Source organism: Drosophila novamexicana, unplaced genomic scaffold (genome assembly GCF_003285875.2).
Source record: "Drosophila novamexicana strain 15010-1031.04,08,12 unplaced genomic scaffold, DnovRS2.1 tig00000485-arrow-pilon, whole genome shotgun sequence".
Taxonomy (NCBI): Eukaryota; Metazoa; Arthropoda; class Insecta; order Diptera; family Drosophilidae; genus Drosophila; species Drosophila novamexicana.
The window spans coordinates 3,463,192-3,480,569 of record NW_020824808.1 but is presented as its reverse complement, the minus strand read 5'-3'; the positions used below and the strand labels follow the sequence as shown (position 1 = coordinate 3,480,569).

Sequence of the window (17,378 nt, the reverse complement as noted above, 5' to 3'; positions counted from 1 at the left end):
TTTCTTGCGGGCATATTATTTAGTATATAGTACTTGGCCAAAAAAATTAATAATAATAACAAAAAGCGCCGTGCAAGTTTTCGGTCAGCAGAACTGCTGCAGTCATTGCCACTTGCCACCTGCTGTTGCAGTCGCACACGTTTCGTTGTCTGCGCAATTTTCAGACATATTCCAGACGCGCGCGATCCTTAAAAATAAAAATAAACGAAAAAAACAAAAAGAAAAGGTTGCAACAACAACAAAAAAGCGCCAACTTTTCAGTCAACTTTTCTGGGCTGGCCCACAGCCCACAGCGAGGACAAGAAGCTGTGCGTTTCCGCTGCCTGGCGACAGCCAGTGCAATGTACTGCAGCCGCAGCCATGGCCAGAGCCGCCCAGCATTCCAAAAACCCACCCACCAAGCGCTGCCAAAAGGGTCTTGGTCTCAGCTCGTCTCGTCGTGTCGCGTCTCGTCTCGTCTCGTCTCGTCTAGTCCGCGGCGCGTCTCGCCTCGCCTCGCCTAACCTCGTCTCGTAACGCGTCTCCCTGCTGGCTGCGCATAAAGAAAATAAAAATTTCGTACGGCTTTCACTGATGTTGCTGCTGCTGATGCTGCTGCTGTTCGTGTTGTTGTTGTTGTCGTTGTTTTTTCCTTGCATAAAAGTTGCCTTTTGAAATGGGCTACCAAAAGTGCGCTCCACCCGGCTAACAGAGTGGCTGGGGTTGGGCACCACCAAAGCGCCAAGTGGTGCGGCTTGGCTCGGGCTTGGCATTAAGTGAAAAATGCTTTTTTTGAAATTCGTCTAATGAACTTCAAAAACATGTTTGTCCCTGCCTTGGCTGGCAGGCTGACATCTTCGTTCGACCCCCTCCACCGCTCCCTTCTGCCCATGCTGCTAGGCCCGTCAGCACTCACCCCTCTGACGTGTCATCTTTTGTCTCTGCAGCAGCCGAAATCAGAAAGAAAAAAAAACAAGCGTTACAAATTTTTCTATGCTGAATCCTTGCCATTGCCTTTGACAAGGACAACATCGCCGCTGCCTGCTGCAGACATTTAAGAAGCGCTCATTGTCAGTACTTCATGTGTGTGTGTATGTGTGTGTGTGGATGCCCAATAATGAGCACCAAAAAAAATGCATGTTCGCCGGGCATCAGGAAGTGGCAAAAGTGAAAATAATATTTTGTCAGCTTCTGCATTTTGCTTTGAACTGCAGTCACTCGCAAAATGCTGTCAAAGGGAACTGATGTGCCAGCAGAGCTACTAAGGAACATATATATATACTCTTTGGCTGGTCAATTACCTCCATGGCTCCTGCTCAATAGCTTATCTAGTTCTACAGAAATGTAATCTATATCCGCTTGCAATCTCTCTCATTTGCAAATTTCTGAAGCTAATTAACTTAAATCTATACGAGTTTTTTTAATCCTTAAACACATAGAAAGCGACGTCGAGACGAGTCCATAAAGTATATATATTCTTGCTTAGAATCATCAGCCAAGATCATTCTGCCTTAAAGCTCTCGTCAGATAACTTTGCATACCTCAATCTGCTTGGTAGTCGCAGTTAATATGTAAGATTTATCCGGCTTCTAGCTCTTGATCAGCTGCCTTAGGAATGATCTGTTAAGCATCAAATTCTTGAATAAAAAGCTTTTGTGTTTTTCAAGAATCTTAACACACAATGCTTCTTTGCTGCTTCAATATGTGCAAATCCAGACTTCTCTATGGTTTTTACATGAAATATGGACCTTAGAGGAAGCGTCGGTCTGAAGCAAAGCTTACAAAAATGCATAGTTCCGATAGCGTTCCGAATATTTCCGATCTTTATTATATTGTACACATCCAATCCAAAGCTAATCGAATACCTATGCAAGCGCATAAAAACTTATCTAATTCTTGGTATTATCCTTTACAGAGCTCTGTCAGACTGCGCCACTCCCCTTGCAGCAGCACGCCACACGTACAGCAACGAGGATTTGAATAGCGTGCTGCAGGATGTGCTGGTCAATAAGCTGGGCACACGCAAAGCGGCCAGCCAGTACCAAGTGTCGCGCACCACGCAGCGCAATAAGCTGAGCAAAATGTCCTTAGACGGCAAAAGGACAAATGTGCCAACGCCGCCAGAGCTACAACAGCAACTGCAGCACGAACTGGACCTAGACGAGCAGGATGAATCCGGCGAGGAGGCTGGCGAAGGCGATAGCAATGCGTCGACACCAGCGCCTGGCTTTCAGGAAATCGCCCAACGCATTGCAGCCACTGATCATCTGTGCAAGCTGAGCAGCATATCCGAGCACAATGGCAGCGAGCTGGGCGACGAGCTGGAATCAGTTATGTCGCCAAAGCCGACGCGTTCTCAGAGCGGCGGCACACCAACTGGACACATTCCAGCTGCAACAGCTGGCGGCAATGCCGCTGGACTGCCCATGCCCATCGATGCGCGTGTCCTGTTGCATACCCTAATGTTGGCAGCGGGCATTGGCGCCATGCCCAAGCTGGACGAGACGCAGACGCTGGGTGACGTGTTCAAAACGCTACTAATGGCCAACAGTGGCGGCATCATGAGCGAGGCGCTCGCCGGCGTTGTGACGCCCAGTCTGGAGAGCAACGGCAGCGTATCGTTGCTGCAACAGCAGCAACAGCAGCAGCAGCTAAATAATGTTGCTGCAGTTGCCGCGTATCGTCGCCACCTACCAAAGTCTGAAACGCCTGAGACCAGCTCCTCATTGGAAGCCAATGAGGCATGCGAAGATCCCATACTGAAGATTCCGTCCTTCAAGGTCGGCGGTGCGCCCAGCGTCTCGCCCACGTTGCATTGCAGCAGCAGCAGCAACAACAACAACAACAACTCTAACAGCAGCAGCAACCGTAACGGCGGCGGCGATCACAGTCCACACTCCGCCTCACCAATGCTTGCAGCTGCTGTAGCCGCCGTCGCGGCCAACAACAGCTACAGGCAGAGCAGTAGCAACAACAGCGGCAATTTACTGTCGTCGTCGGCAACATCGATACAGAAGATGATGGCCAATACCATACAGCGCAAGATCAACGAGCAGGTCAGCCAGGACAGCCTGTTGGGTCTGGATAAGCGCAACAATGGCAACACAAGCGGCAGCGAGTGCAGCAGCAGCGGTGGAGGCGGCGGTGGCGGTGGTGGTGGTGGCGGTGGGAGCGGCAACGTCGGTAGAAAGCCCAGCATATCAGTGGCAAAAATCATTGGCGGCACAGACACCTCACGCTTCGGTGCCTCACCTAATCTGCTCGCCCAGCAACATCACGGCCATATGAGCGCCCATCATGCCCACCAGCATCAGCATCAGCACCAGCATCAGCAGCTCAGTGCACAGGATGCCGCTGCACTGGCCGCCGGCAAGGGCACGCGACCGAAGCGGGGTAAGTACCGCAACTATGACAGAGACAGCCTCGTGGAGGCAGTCAAGGCCGTTCAGCGTGGCGAGATGTCTGTGCATCGTGCCGGCAGCTATTACGGTGTGCCACACTCAACGCTAGAGTACAAGGTGAAGGAGCGGCATTTGATGCGGCCGCGCAAGCGTGAGCCGAAGCCTCAGCCGGATCTTGTGGGACTGACAGGCGCAGCAAATAAGGTGACTTTGACGGGACTGAATCATCTGGATAAGCTGAAGTCCGGCAGCAGCAATAGCAGCAGCAACCCCAATAATAGTTCCGGCTCCAAGCTGAGCAACGCGCTGAAGAACAACAGCAGTGCGGTAGCTGCGGCTGCGGCAGCGGCAGCGCCCAATGGCATGAAATTGCCCATGTTTGATGCCGCACCGCAGTTGTCCTTCCAGCCGAGCATGTTCTGGGCCCAGCCGAATGCCGGCGCCAACTATGGACTGGACTTCAATCGCAGTCCAGAATTTCTTAAGACGCACCTGGCCGAGGTGATGCGCAGCAGCCCGCTGGGCGTGGCCGCCAATCATCATGGCCATGGCGGCGTGCACATGACCAGCGCCGTGGACTTTGCCGAGAACATGTACGACGGCATCATACGGAACTCCCTCAAGAAGGATGGCGATGTAATTGCTGGGAGCGGCACTAGCGGCAATGGCAATGGCAATGCGCTGCTGGATCAGCTGCTGGTGAAGAAGACGCCACTGCCATTTACCAATAATCGTAGCAATGACTACATCAGCGCCGCCTGTTCCAGTTCCGAGAGCGTAAAGCGTCCGGGTAGCCCGCTGAGCGCCTATTCGGATATCAAGCGCGAATGCCTCAGTCCCATGCGCAGCGCCGAGAGTGCCAGCAGTGATGAGGATCATGAGCATTCCAGCAACAACAACAACAACAACAACAATAGCAACAACAACAACAACAACAGCGACCTGGCGCACAACAAGAACAACAACGGCAGCAGCAGGAACACCAACAAGAACAACAACGGGAATGGACGAAGCCGCATGACATCGCGCGACTCGGAAACGGACGCAAGCAGCTTGAAGAGCGAGCAATCGCACAGCCCGGCTCAGCTCGCCGGTTCTGGCAACAAAATGATGGATCTCAATGGCAGCACAGGTGTCAAATACGAGCTGGAGCCAACAGCAGCGCAAATCTCACCCAGCAATTCGATATTGCACGAGAAGCTGGCGCAGATCAAGGCCGAACAGGCCGATTGCAACGCACCCGAGGAGCAGTTATAGAGCAGGTGGCATTTAGGCGACTGTCCGCAGCAGCAGCAGCAGCAACAGCAGCCACAGGTGGCACCAACATTTGTGTGGCCACCGCTGGCCACACACTACTATAGTTTCTAGTTGGGCAGTGGTTAGTTGAGCACACCCGGTCACGTGTAGTTGTATTGTACAGGCATTCGAAGAATGAGTATGTGTCTATAAATCATATAAGAAGAAGCAAACCAAATTTTTAAGTATATATACATATATATGCATAACAAAGCAAAGAGCCCGATTTGAATAGTGGGAAGCGGCGTGGCATATAGAGCAGCGTCCTGGCTCTGATTGTTAGTAGTTAATAAACACAATACAAGACATACATTATAGCATAGAAACATAATTAAATATGTATTTACACATATGAAATACACAAGAACAGTAACAAACAATAACAACAACAACAACAACAAACAAACATGCATAAATACACACAGTATTTATGTATATTTATTGTTTAGTTTTTGACAATCGACAAATAGGCATTCTCTTGTACAAACTTTCTAAAAACAAAACAAAAACCTAAAAAACAAATAAACAACAACAACAACACCAAGTAAATAAACCGCAAAATAATATTTTAAGACCAAAACTGAACCTTAAACAAAAAATAAAACATTTTTTATTTGCATTCTTTATTCTGTTAAGTACCGAAAAAATAATATAATACAAAAGCCCCCCATACATATATATATTTTTTTAATTAAAAATTACAAAAAAAAAAAAAACAAACCAACAGCCCACAATGCAATAAAAAAAACATCAACAACAAAGCAGATACAAGCAAAGAACAGCCCATCTATGCAGCGCCTGCTTGCGAATTGATAGCAAAATTCAAGGGAAATTATACATTCCACACTTTCCACGTTTTAATCTTTTGAAAACTTGACTTAAACACTTCAAATGTGATTCTCACTTGACTTTCGCAAACGCAATGCAGACGCCAGTTGCATAGCTACTGACAAGCCCAACTACAATAACCACAGCAAAGACCATAACTAAAAATACCAACAACAACAACAATAACAACAGCAACATCTACAATATCCGATCAATAACAACAGCAAACTTAATAGCCAACAAGCAATAATAACAATAACCATAACAATACAACACTACAAAAAACACAACAAGAACAAGAAATAGCAAGGCAAAATTCAAAAACTACAACCAAATTATACTTAAACTCATTTCAATTCAACAAAATTACCTATTAATTTCCATTAATTAAAGTCGAAAATAAATGAATACTTACAACCCTGAAACCTTAAAGAAAATGAAGCATACAAAAAAACGGAAATCAATAAACAAAGCTGCCTTCACGTTTACAAATTAAATAAATTGATAAGAGGAACGAGAAACGTTAGATAAAAGCACACAAAATGATAATAAAACAACAAATCAAAAACCAAATTGAAATATACGCAAACGCTAAATTCATTAAAACTAAATCCACCTCCAACAACAACAAAAAAAGACACAACCCAAACCCCATCAAATTCACAAAAAAAAAAAAAAAAACATTTCAATATAATTTAAAGAAAAATCAAAATTAAAATTTTACATATAACACAAGACACCAAAAGAAAGAAAATTACATACAAAATATATAGAGCAAAAACAAATATTATTATTAATTATATACAACTTGTATATGAATGAAAATATTTGATGTTTCGGTGTTTAAATAAATAAAATTTAACTATGTGTTTAGGCAGTAAAAGAGTATAAAGAAAATTCCACATTGGCTAAGTAAATAATTCGGCAAATATTATGGCAACATATTATTGAAAGATATAAAAGCCCTTAAAAATAAATATCAAAAAAAAGGATATGAAAACAAGTCTTGATATAAGCATTAAATAACTCGATATCTATATATATATATATATATATATATATATATATATATATACTTATGTATGTGTGTGTCTTCATCACTACGCGTATACCTCAAACAAAACACATGATCATTTTGAGCAACTATATATATTTAAATGTACTTATACACTCTATACACATCTTTACACAATATACAAGAAAATCAACAACAAGAACAACAACAACAAATGAAACGTCTAACATATTTACACCGTAAAATGTAACAACCTCTCCTACCAGTACACACTTGTAACACCTTTTTTTGGCCAACATTGAGTCACACATTCCCTTTCGATGTCTCTTGATTTAAGAATCTTTTCAAAATTATAGATGGGTTACTAAACGTATGCGTAAATAAAAAATCAAAAAAAAGAAAGAGTAAATATATATAAATGTACCTAAAAAACATATTTTGTGTGCTAGCTAGTAAGTGTCAAAAATAATTAAAAAAATAAATAAATAAAAATAAAAACAATTTAATTATAACAAAAAATATATATATACATATGTATTTTTAAAGTCGGTATGTCAAAATGTTTAGTAAATTGTAACGACAAAACAAAAAAATATATAACAAAAATTTCTATTCAAAACATTTGTGAAAGAAAGAGAAAATGATATAAACAAAATCATTTAAAAGCATTTAAAGCAAAACACAATAAATTTCTTATAATTTAAGCATGCAAAGTTTAAAGTATATTTATTGGCTAATCTTTAAAAATACATTCAATGTGCATAAATGTTGTGGTTAGTAACAAATATCTGTACGATAAAATTCAAAATTTATATTCAGGCATAAATTAAAAACAAAGAAAAAAAGCATTTGGTGTATCAAAAGAAATTAACAAAAAAAAAAAACAAAAAACAATGTAAAATTTAGTAAATTATTTGCATGATGGCGTGAAAAACGTGTGCGTATCAAACCAACAAAAAATTGTTTATTATACGACAACAACAAGAAAAAAAAATAAAAAAAACAAAAAGTATTTATTGCTAATTTAATTATATTTGAAGTATACATAAATATTTATTATACATACATATATACATATATATTAGACACACTATCTGTGATTAATAATCCAAAATTTTGAAGAAACTTTTTCTGACTAATGTTGGTTAGGCATACAAGAAAAACAAACACAATCTAAACAAAAATGAATAATGAAAACTTATTATAATAATGAAACATATAAAAAAAATGCTATAAACAAATTGTAAAATGATCGGATACAAATAATTAACAACAGTAACTACACAGAGCACAAGCAAAACTATCATGTTTTCGAAGCAAAAGAGAATTCTTAACTGCAGCCACAAGTTGCAAAAAATAGCAGAGCAAATAATATGGCAATAGATTACTTTTTCGAACTCTAAAATAGCAGGGCGACAACTACGGCACATCACTACAAAAAGGACGACATTTCATAACGTATATAGGTGTAAATATATTTTGGAACATTTTTTACTCAAAACTACCCAGAAATGCAGAAAAGAACCTGTCTACTATAAACAAAATTATAATAACAGCTTTGCAAAAAAACAATGCAGTGTAAACATTTTATAAAACAAAATTATACAAAACAAAACTAAAAAAAAGGAATACAAATTAAAAAAAAAAACAAAAGAAACAACAAAATTCCAACAAAAAAATATGCAATTGCAAAACAAATATTTTGTTAAAGAAAACAAAATTGCAAAAAAAATTAAAGCTACTTATATATAAAAAGACGATAAACAAAAATCAAATTAAAAATAATGAAAATAAAAATAAAGTGCAATTATACGGTTTATATGTATTAAGAAGCAAACGTTATAAATTATACGAAATTTAGCTAATATTTCGAAGCATGTTCAGCATAATTTCAAGGCCGGTTCGTTAAAACAAACCAAAAATAATAATTTGAAAAGTTTATTAACTATGAATCTACAAGCATGCCAGGTCTGGGCGCTTTGTTTTGTGCTTTGTGTCTGAACCAAACAGAAAACATTGCACGAACCAAAGGTACTAAAAAATGAAAACACATTAAAAAAGAAATGTTAATGAATTACCCAACAATACACACAGACACACACAAAATGGCATTCTTACAAGTACATACAATAGAGAAAAGTGAAAAGCGAAAACTGCAAACTGAAAACTGAAAACTGATGACAAGCAAGCCGCCTGTGAGGGCGTGAGATACTGAAATATCAACCTTATGTTAGGTCTTAGAGTCGAGTGTAATGAGTAACAGCTTGAGAATGTTGAATTGTATAGAATTTTTGCATGCCAACCTCTGGCACCGTGCAGTTTGCCCAAATACGCCCAAGAAAACTTGGCAACAACAAGGCGGCTACGCGCTGCCACGGGGGGGTGGGGCGTGCAGAAACGCTCAGGTACGTGTTTTATTTTTCGGAGAGAAAAAAGATTGATTACCCATACATTACTTATTCTTTGTTTACTACAAATTAATAGTTAATAATTGTAAAAAAAAAATACAAAAACAAAAACATTAAATCGATATACTTACTAATTATAAAATTGTTTAAAGACGAGTCTTAGCATTTTTTATATCATGCTTTAAGAATTGCTCACCTTTGTGTATAAAATATAATTTGTTCAACATGAATCAAAATTTGCTGAATGTAAGTGCATATACTTAGTGTTTATTTTCTCTCTTTAATTTATGTATATGAATTAGTGCATATTATTATTACAATTATTCTAATTAACTGTACGCGCAGTTCACGCAAAATAGGCAAATCAAAATTTTACTTATTATTACGTATATAAACATATATATATTTAAATATTTTTTGTAATATCACAATGATACACACATAATTATGTATATTATTAGCAGCGTGTAGCAGACTGGCGTGCTGCCACTGTTGTTAGCCTTGATTTGTGTTTTGTATATATTAGACCACATTATAAGCAATTCTCTTTAATCAATTTTTATTATAATATTACGAACGGGCAACACATTTGACTTATAGTGCAATTGTTTCAAACAACTAACAAATATATATTAATAACAACTGATATAATTTAACAGATTTCTTTGCAATACCAAGAAGTATGTATATGTAAACAGCAACCATTATTATTTAACCAAGAAAACCTTTAATTGAAAATCAAAAATCATTATAAGTGCACATAACTTTTTATAGACATTTAAAATATGCCTAGGTTCTCCAATTATATGCACGCAACTAAAAGTCAAAGTCAGTTTTAATTTTGCTATAAATCAAAGCTCTTAAATCAATTATTTTCAGTCAACAACCAAACATCACAAAATTATATTTTTATATTATTCTCAAGCAGTTTAAGAAACGAGAAACCATTCAAAATAATAAAATGTTTAGTTGTGCCAACAAAACCAATTCAGAACACGATCCTTTTACGTTTTACTTGAGCGTTAAGCGATCTTCAATCAAATGCAAAGAATACAACCAGACAGCAAGAAACAATAGCCCAAATATGCCCAGAAAAGCCAACCAACAACAATAACAACACCATTGGTAACCAACAACAATAGCCCAAAATAATTGAACTAAAAATTGAGATAACAATATACAATATCTAAATATTGTATACCAGTACATATATATCTACTATGTATGTAATCATATGAATGAGACAACAAAACACAAAGCCTGACGTCGATTGTACTTTTCTTTTTTCTTCAAGCAATTACCAAACAATTTTATTAAACAATAGTACTACTCTTACTACAAACTAAAATAGCAACAGTAATAGAAATAGCCATAGCCACAAACAATTAACATTACAACAAACAAGTAAACAAACACACACGACAACAACACACAGAATTAACAAACTCAAAACAACTAATTTTCAATTCAATTCCAATTCATAGCAATAACCAATACAATAGCCACATAATTAACGATCATAGCCAAGCATACAATAGACAAGACAATTAAGACAGCAAAAGAAAAAAGAAGCAGAACAATATCGAGAGAGAGCGCAGAGCAGTTTTCACATGGCGTATGCGCAACATTTTGCATTGCGTATACGCAGCATTGCACAAGAATATGCAAGGCATTCGTAAAAACGCTCGAAACGTTTGTCATAAGTAACTGAAACAATTTTTATTTCAATTATCCACTCAACCATCACTCTTTATAAATACATTTACAGTAAACAGATAAAAAAAAAAAAACAGAAAACAAAAAAAAACAATAGCCCTAGTAAAAAATATTCATACTCATATTAACCAATAAAAATAAAACCAACAGCAATAGTTCTAAGTTATTGGCGAACCCAAAAGGCAAATAAACATAGAAAAACAGGTGATTGCATCTTAAGCAAAGCGTAATACTCTTCTTAACGAACAGTTTGTTACAATTTGTATGCAACATTTCTCAGCCTTTGTTGAAGCACTAAAATGATAAAAAGTTTCTCGTTTTTAACAGCATACATTTAGATTATTTTTACTACAACAAAGACGACGCCCTCGATGCGTTCAAAACTGATGCAAGTACAATAAAAAACAAAATAATAAACAAAAAATAAAAAGTACATTTTAACGCAAACAACAACTTAGCAAACGAAGCAAAATTCTTTGTTTTTTTTTTTTGTGCATTTATCAATCACAGCAAAAACATTTACTTGTGTAAAACATAAACAAGTTGAAAACTGTTTCACAGCCAATAAGCGTAACTACATATAAATGCATTATGATTAGCAATAGCCCATAAGTTCAGATAGCATATGTATGTATTTAGCATTAAAACCAGGACATCAACAAAAACAACAACAACAACAAAAGCAAAGATAAAAACTTAAGCAAACACCAGCCAAGCATGCAAAAATTAAGAATTTCAACAACAACAACAAACCGATTATTTGAATGATAAATTCCATAGAAATAATGTTTTCAAATTTTCTTTAATTTACTATTAGTTCTTTATATATATATATATATATATATATATATATATATATATATATATTAAAATTTTAAAAAAAATATACAAAAAACCAAGGAATATCTTTCCTAAATTTCAAAAAGAGATATAATTTCATTAACTACCAATAAAAAATATTGCTTAATTTGTTTAAAAATAAAAACAAAAGAGTTATAGGATTGAGATAAGTTATATTTAAATGAAAATTTGTTCAGCGTGCATAATTGTTATATATACACTTATACTTAAGATTAAGTTCATGATTTTCGTTATTTTTATTATTTACTTATTATGTTTTAAACGCAAAATATATATATACAATATATCATATATTTACGCTGAAAATGTTTATTAATAAAAACAAATATTTTAGTTCAACAGCTGCGCTTTTCATTTTGATTTCCATTTCTTAGACACACAGAGGCTTTTATTTTAAACTTTCGCCCTAAACGAGAAACGGCTACACGTTCAACTTATATGCTATATATTTACACAAATACAAATGCTAAAAGTATTATCATAAAATGCAATAGTAATCTATGAATCTAGTACGTTTATTAAATACTTAACAATAGCCCAAAGTAAATATTGACTGTGATGGGGTTGCGAGGAACAAATTAATATCCTAACACCGTCAATATTTGCTCCATTTTCACATTTAACAAAATCAAATAGGCAACAAATAAACAACAGCAACAACAATGCAAAAGATTGGCACAGAATAAATAACAAGACATTTGTTTGAGAATTCTTAAAAAAAGAAAACTGTTTATGTTTCACTTAATTTTTCGTAACGATTCTTAAATGTTTGAATTCCTTTAACCCACTAAACACTTTGGAAATAGTTAGGATACTTACGTACCAGCAATGTTCTAGACCTGGTTATGAAGGCAAAACTAACACATACAAATAAAGCTATCGTTAATCTAAACTCAACAGCTTCAGGGACCAAATAAAAATTTATTTAACAACTGGTAATCATTTGAGAAATGTACATCAAAATTGAAACAGAAATTGGACGCATATCTGAACGGAAAATGAACCCGATATGCAAAAACCAACAAAAAAAAAAAAAATCTAAGGAACTTCTAGGGAAGCATTTTGAATATATCACAAACTATTATGTGTGTATGTGTGTGAATAAAAATTATAAAAATTAAAAACAAAATTGTACGTATGTACAAAAAAAAATCCCCTTTGGTAATATATATACCTATACATTACCATATATATGGTAATATATAAAAGACAACCGAAAATTTCAATAAATGTCAGTCAAAACTCTCGGATATTGAAAAAAAAAAAAACAATTTTAAACGTAAGGAAATTTGTATACGATATGCAAGTAAACAAAATTGAAGTTAAGAATATTCAAGTACTAAAAATTTGGCTGGAATTGTGTATTAAACAAAATCATAAGCGCCATCAAATTTCAAACCAAAGAAAATTTAGTTGAATAGAAAATTATTATTTGGTGTAATTTTGGTGTAAATAAGTATAAAAAAATATATATATCAAGATACGAAAGCTAGGTGGGTTTTCTTCTACAGCAGGCAAACATAATTCAAAGGAAAGTCACACAAATTTAAACAATTAAATTAGCAAAATTTATGTCAACTTAGTAAATGATAAATTCAAATTTATAGTATATATATTTGTGTATGTCTGCTAAAATTCTATGTACGCAAAAAAGGAACAAGAAATTATAATTATCATCATGGTTATTAATTTACGACATTAATTTTGTTCTCACTACGAATTCAATGCCAAGATCAATATTTCCAATTCAATTGCAATTCTAGCAACATTTTATTGCAATAAAATGCTAAACAACAATTGTGTAAAATTGAAATTGCAAAGAAATAACAATTCGATTTGTGTATATGAATGTGAAAAATGGAGGCATAATGGCAAAATCTACTAAAGACATACATACTTACAAATGAGAAGAAACAAAACACAACTACTAACTTGTAATGATGTGAACATGGAGCTCTCAGTATTTTGATGAATACTGGCAATAAACATTTAATAAAACATAAATGAAAACACAGCCTTTTATTTCGTTCAAATCGTCGAATATTCAATGTTTTTCAAATCAAATTCCTTCGAATACAAATTCTATGGAACGGATAGATGATCTGGTTAGTAGGCCTTGTAGGTAGCTAAACAATTTAATTTCACATTGTTTTCCCAAGCAGATGGCAGTAAATTTTCTGTGCTGACAAATAATTACTAATTATTAATAAAAAAATTAAAAAAAAAAAATTTATAAAAAAAAATGGCTTTGAAACGATTAAAATGTGATCTAAGTCCAGAGCTAACGACCTGTCTCAAACTAGCCGACAATGTTCGTCCCGATTGCTGTCAAGTACGAGATCCTATACCAAGCGACGCTGAATGTTTTCTTAGGGATATTGGGAAGGAGCTAAAAAAGCTTTACGAACGACATCAAAAACGTTTTACCAAACGCAAACGTATCATGGAGCTAGCTATACCCAGAAATCCCCAGTGCCGTTTTCTTCCCAGATGTTCATGTCCATTCAAAAGGACAATTGAGATCGTTCCAGCCGATTATCCTATGCACACTCGCACCGAACAACTAGCCTTGCCAACGGTTAGACGACTGCTTCATCGTCGTAATGAAGCCATAAGTGCCGGTGATACAATTGGCGAGGGCATAATAAATCGATGGTTACGTTATAGTTTTATGTCACTTTACAGTCGTCTGGGGAATTTGCAGCCACTGAAGAAACCGTAAGTTTCAAGTTGCTATTTCTTAGCGCTTTTATTAATAATATAAATAAAATCTACACAGGGCCATAAAGAAGAAGCTAACTGCTAAACAAAAAAAGAAACGCGAGATGTATATCAAGAAACTGGCCAAGCCCAAGGTCCCGAAAAAGGAACCAGCGCCGGTAAATCAGTTAAGAGGACAATTTAGTCGAATTACTTAATTTATTTGCTTTTGTTATACAGGAACGTAAAGCAGGAGAGGTTGATCAGCGTCGCCTTAAGAAACTAGCGCGTCCAAAAGTATACCTGGAGGACGTTAAGCAGGAATGGGAGATCACGCCCAGCATGCGCAACTACAGAGCGACGGATCGTGTTAAGAAATTGGCCGAACCTGTGGCTCGACCAAATGTGCACACTAATGAAAATCCAGAGAAAGTTTCCCCCAATGCTCTCAAGTACAAACGTAAGTTAACCTGAGTACTTGTATTAAATACCCTATTTCCAACATCTATTCACAGCGAGCGAACGTATCAAGGAGATGTCACAGCCGCTGGCAAAGCACGATGCCAATTTGGGGCCGGCCGACCTCAAAGACGATCCATTCGCCATATCACCAAACGCTCTAAAATACAAGATATCATCGCGCATGAAGGAGCTGGCCGAGCCAAAGGAGTTCGAAAACACGCACATACGAGAGAATCCTTTTGCTATCTCGCCCGCGGCGCTCAAGGCCAAAGCTTCGCCGCGGCTTATAGAATTGGCCAAGCCCAAGGGATCGTAACTCTAGACAATTTACATTTTACAAATATTTTGGTGTTGTTCTTTCGGTTTTTCTTATATATATTTTGTGAAATAAAATGTGGAATAGTTTCTAAGCCGTTTTTTTCCATTGAATGCCGGGTTGGCGGCGTCCCGATTTTGTTGAAAAGGATAAGGTAACAATAATTTTTACATTTGTCAAAGAGCTCAAAGAGCTGCACATTTGGCATCGCTTTCAAATTTTATTTATTTAAATTTCTATTTGTTGCATCGTGGTTCTCGCTACACTTTGAGTTGGTTTAACTTAATTGATTTTAATTTTTGTTTTCTTTTTGCTTGTCATAAATTTAATGTTGATGGCAAAATTCGAATCCAATTTGGATTTTGCAAAAAATAATACATAATCACAACATAATAAACATAACGGCCAATTTGTATAACTAAAGTTTTTAGGGAGGCGGGGGGAGGCGAGGTAATTGCACTAAACATAAATATTCGCCAGAAATAATACTCAAAGAATGCATTGAATTATGGAAGGAAATCATACTGAATGAATGAAAGACAACTAAAAATGTGAAACAATAATTTGGGCAACACAACTGTTTCTTGTCTAAGCATGCGTGATCCTTTGGGCCAACTATTGTTGTCGCTGAATTTTTGAAACATGTCTAGTGCAGGTTGGCAATAACGGCACGCGTAAAGTCCTGCGTGGTGGATTGTCCACCTAAATCTTTGGTGCGCACCTTGCCCTCCTTGAGCACCTGGTTTATGGCATTTTGAATAACTTCGCTATAAGTTGGCAAATTAATGTGGCGCAGCATTTTTGTGCCGCACATTAACATGGCCGTAGGATTTGCAAGATTCTTGCCCACAGCCTGGGCAAAGGTATGACGTGCGCCCTGTAAAAGCAATGAAAGACATGAGATTCTTATTACATTGCCGGAGTCAAATGTTTGCTTACCGGTTCAAATACGACCGCATCCGCCGAGTATGAAGCACCAGCAACGACGCCAGCGCCGCCGACCAAGCCAGAGGCCAAGTTATCGACAATGGCACCGTACAGATTTGGGGTAACCATCACATCAAATTGATTGGGATTGGACACCATTTGCATAGTCGTATTGTCCACAATCATTTTGTCAAGCTCGATGCGGGGATACAGTTTTGAGATTTCCTCACACGACTTCAGGAACAGACCATCACCTAGTTTCATGATGTTGGCCTTGTGCACCGCTGTAACCTTCTTGCGGTTATTTTTGGTGGCATAATCGAAGGCAAACTTGGCAATGCGCATCGACTTCTTGGCAGTCACGATCTTCAAGCATTCTACAATGCCGGGCACCGATTCGTGCTCCAAAGCTGAGTATTCACCTTCGGTCTGTTCACGAATAATGACCGTATCGATGTTGTTGTGGCGCGTCTTAACACCAGGTAAACTACGAACATGCACCACATTCGCATACAAATCCAGTTCTGTGCGGAGTTTCATGTTAAGCGTCTGCAGTTCACCCTCATTGCTGTAATCGGGTGTGGCCAAAATGCCCTGTACAAATTACGAGATTGGATTAAGATCGGATTACGTCTGTGTCTATAACGCTACGACTGATAACAGCTTACCTTAATACAAACTTTATTCTTCCGTATGGAGGCCACAACATCTTCAAGCTTGGCGCTTAGTCCGGGGTTGATTTCCGACAAAAAGAACGTTTCAAAGTCAACGGGCACATTTGCTGCCTAAACAGGATTAACGTTAATAAAAACTGCATAACGCGAATTTGGTAATAAAAGTTCACCTTAAAGACCTCCTGCAGCGAATAGACCAACTCGGGACCGACACCATCGCCGGGTATCAAGGTGCAAGTGGTTCTATTTGCGTTATAGGTGGCATCCTGCAAAAATCGCAATCTTTAAAACATTTATACTTTTTAACATTCCAAATATGTACATACATCAGCATTGAGCGCCGCCGAGACATGCAGTCTGCGCACTGCCGCTGCCTGTATACATGCAATAAATAGAATGATTAGTTATTAGTATTCGCCTGCGAGGATGTTAACCTCAAAAAAATTGGCATCTGTGCTGGTCTTGGCCACAAGCGGCTGCTGCAGAGAACTTGGCAAGTGTTTATGTAAGCACTTGGCGACCTCTGTGTGAGGTTTACCTGAAAAAAGGTGCGTCCCAGGGTTCTAGCCAGCATCGACATCTTGCTCGTACTTTAGACAATTGTGCTTATTAGAGATAATCAAATAGACCTAAATGTAAAAATGTTAAAACTTTTAATTTTGCTTTGCGAAATTATAATCGGAAACCTACACAACAGCTGACTAGGGTTGTTGTTAATATATCGAAAATCACATGTTATAAATTCCGATAACTTATTTTCTTTTTTTAGCTTGATACTTCAATTTGTCTCAATTG

General features: G+C 37.3%; 3 protein-coding genes across 3 annotated transcripts in view; 2 read left to right on the top strand and 1 right to left on the bottom strand.

Moving 5' to 3' along the window:
* LOC115761421 (homeobox protein 5) overlaps nt 1-5,068 on the top strand; it is a 32,711-nt gene extending 27,643 nt beyond the window's left edge. The window contains exon 5 of the mRNA XM_030703182.1: nt 1,895-5,068. Coding sequence (XP_030559042.1) covers nt 1,895-4,637 — 2,743 coding nt within the window. The 3' untranslated portion in view covers nt 4,638-5,068. The remainder of the gene's footprint in view (nt 1-1,894) is intronic.
* An 8,611-nt stretch (nt 5,069-13,679) lies between these two features.
* Nucleotides 13,680-15,071, top strand: LOC115761522. Its single transcript, XM_030703293.1, has 4 exons — nt 13,680-14,222; nt 14,284-14,383; nt 14,445-14,664; nt 14,720-15,071. The coding sequence occupies exons 1-4, from the start codon at nt 13,747-13,749 to the stop codon at nt 14,980-14,982; spliced, it is 1,059 nt and encodes a 352-aa protein (XP_030559153.1). The 5' UTR covers nt 13,680-13,746; the 3' UTR covers nt 14,983-15,071.
* Nucleotides 15,072-15,189: 118 nt separating this feature from the next.
* On the bottom strand, nt 15,190-17,266 carry LOC115761521 (isocitrate dehydrogenase [NAD] subunit beta, mitochondrial). Its single transcript, XM_030703292.1, has 6 exons — nt 17,122-17,266; nt 16,910-16,957; nt 16,754-16,849; nt 16,578-16,694; nt 15,922-16,503; nt 15,190-15,859 (listed from the first exon to the last, which is right to left on the bottom strand). Exons 1-6 carry the CDS (start codon nt 17,161-17,163, stop codon nt 15,629-15,631), a joined length of 1,116 nt encoding a protein of 371 aa, XP_030559152.1. The 5' UTR covers nt 17,164-17,266; the 3' UTR covers nt 15,190-15,628.
* Nucleotides 17,267-17,378: the final 112 nt, after the last annotated feature.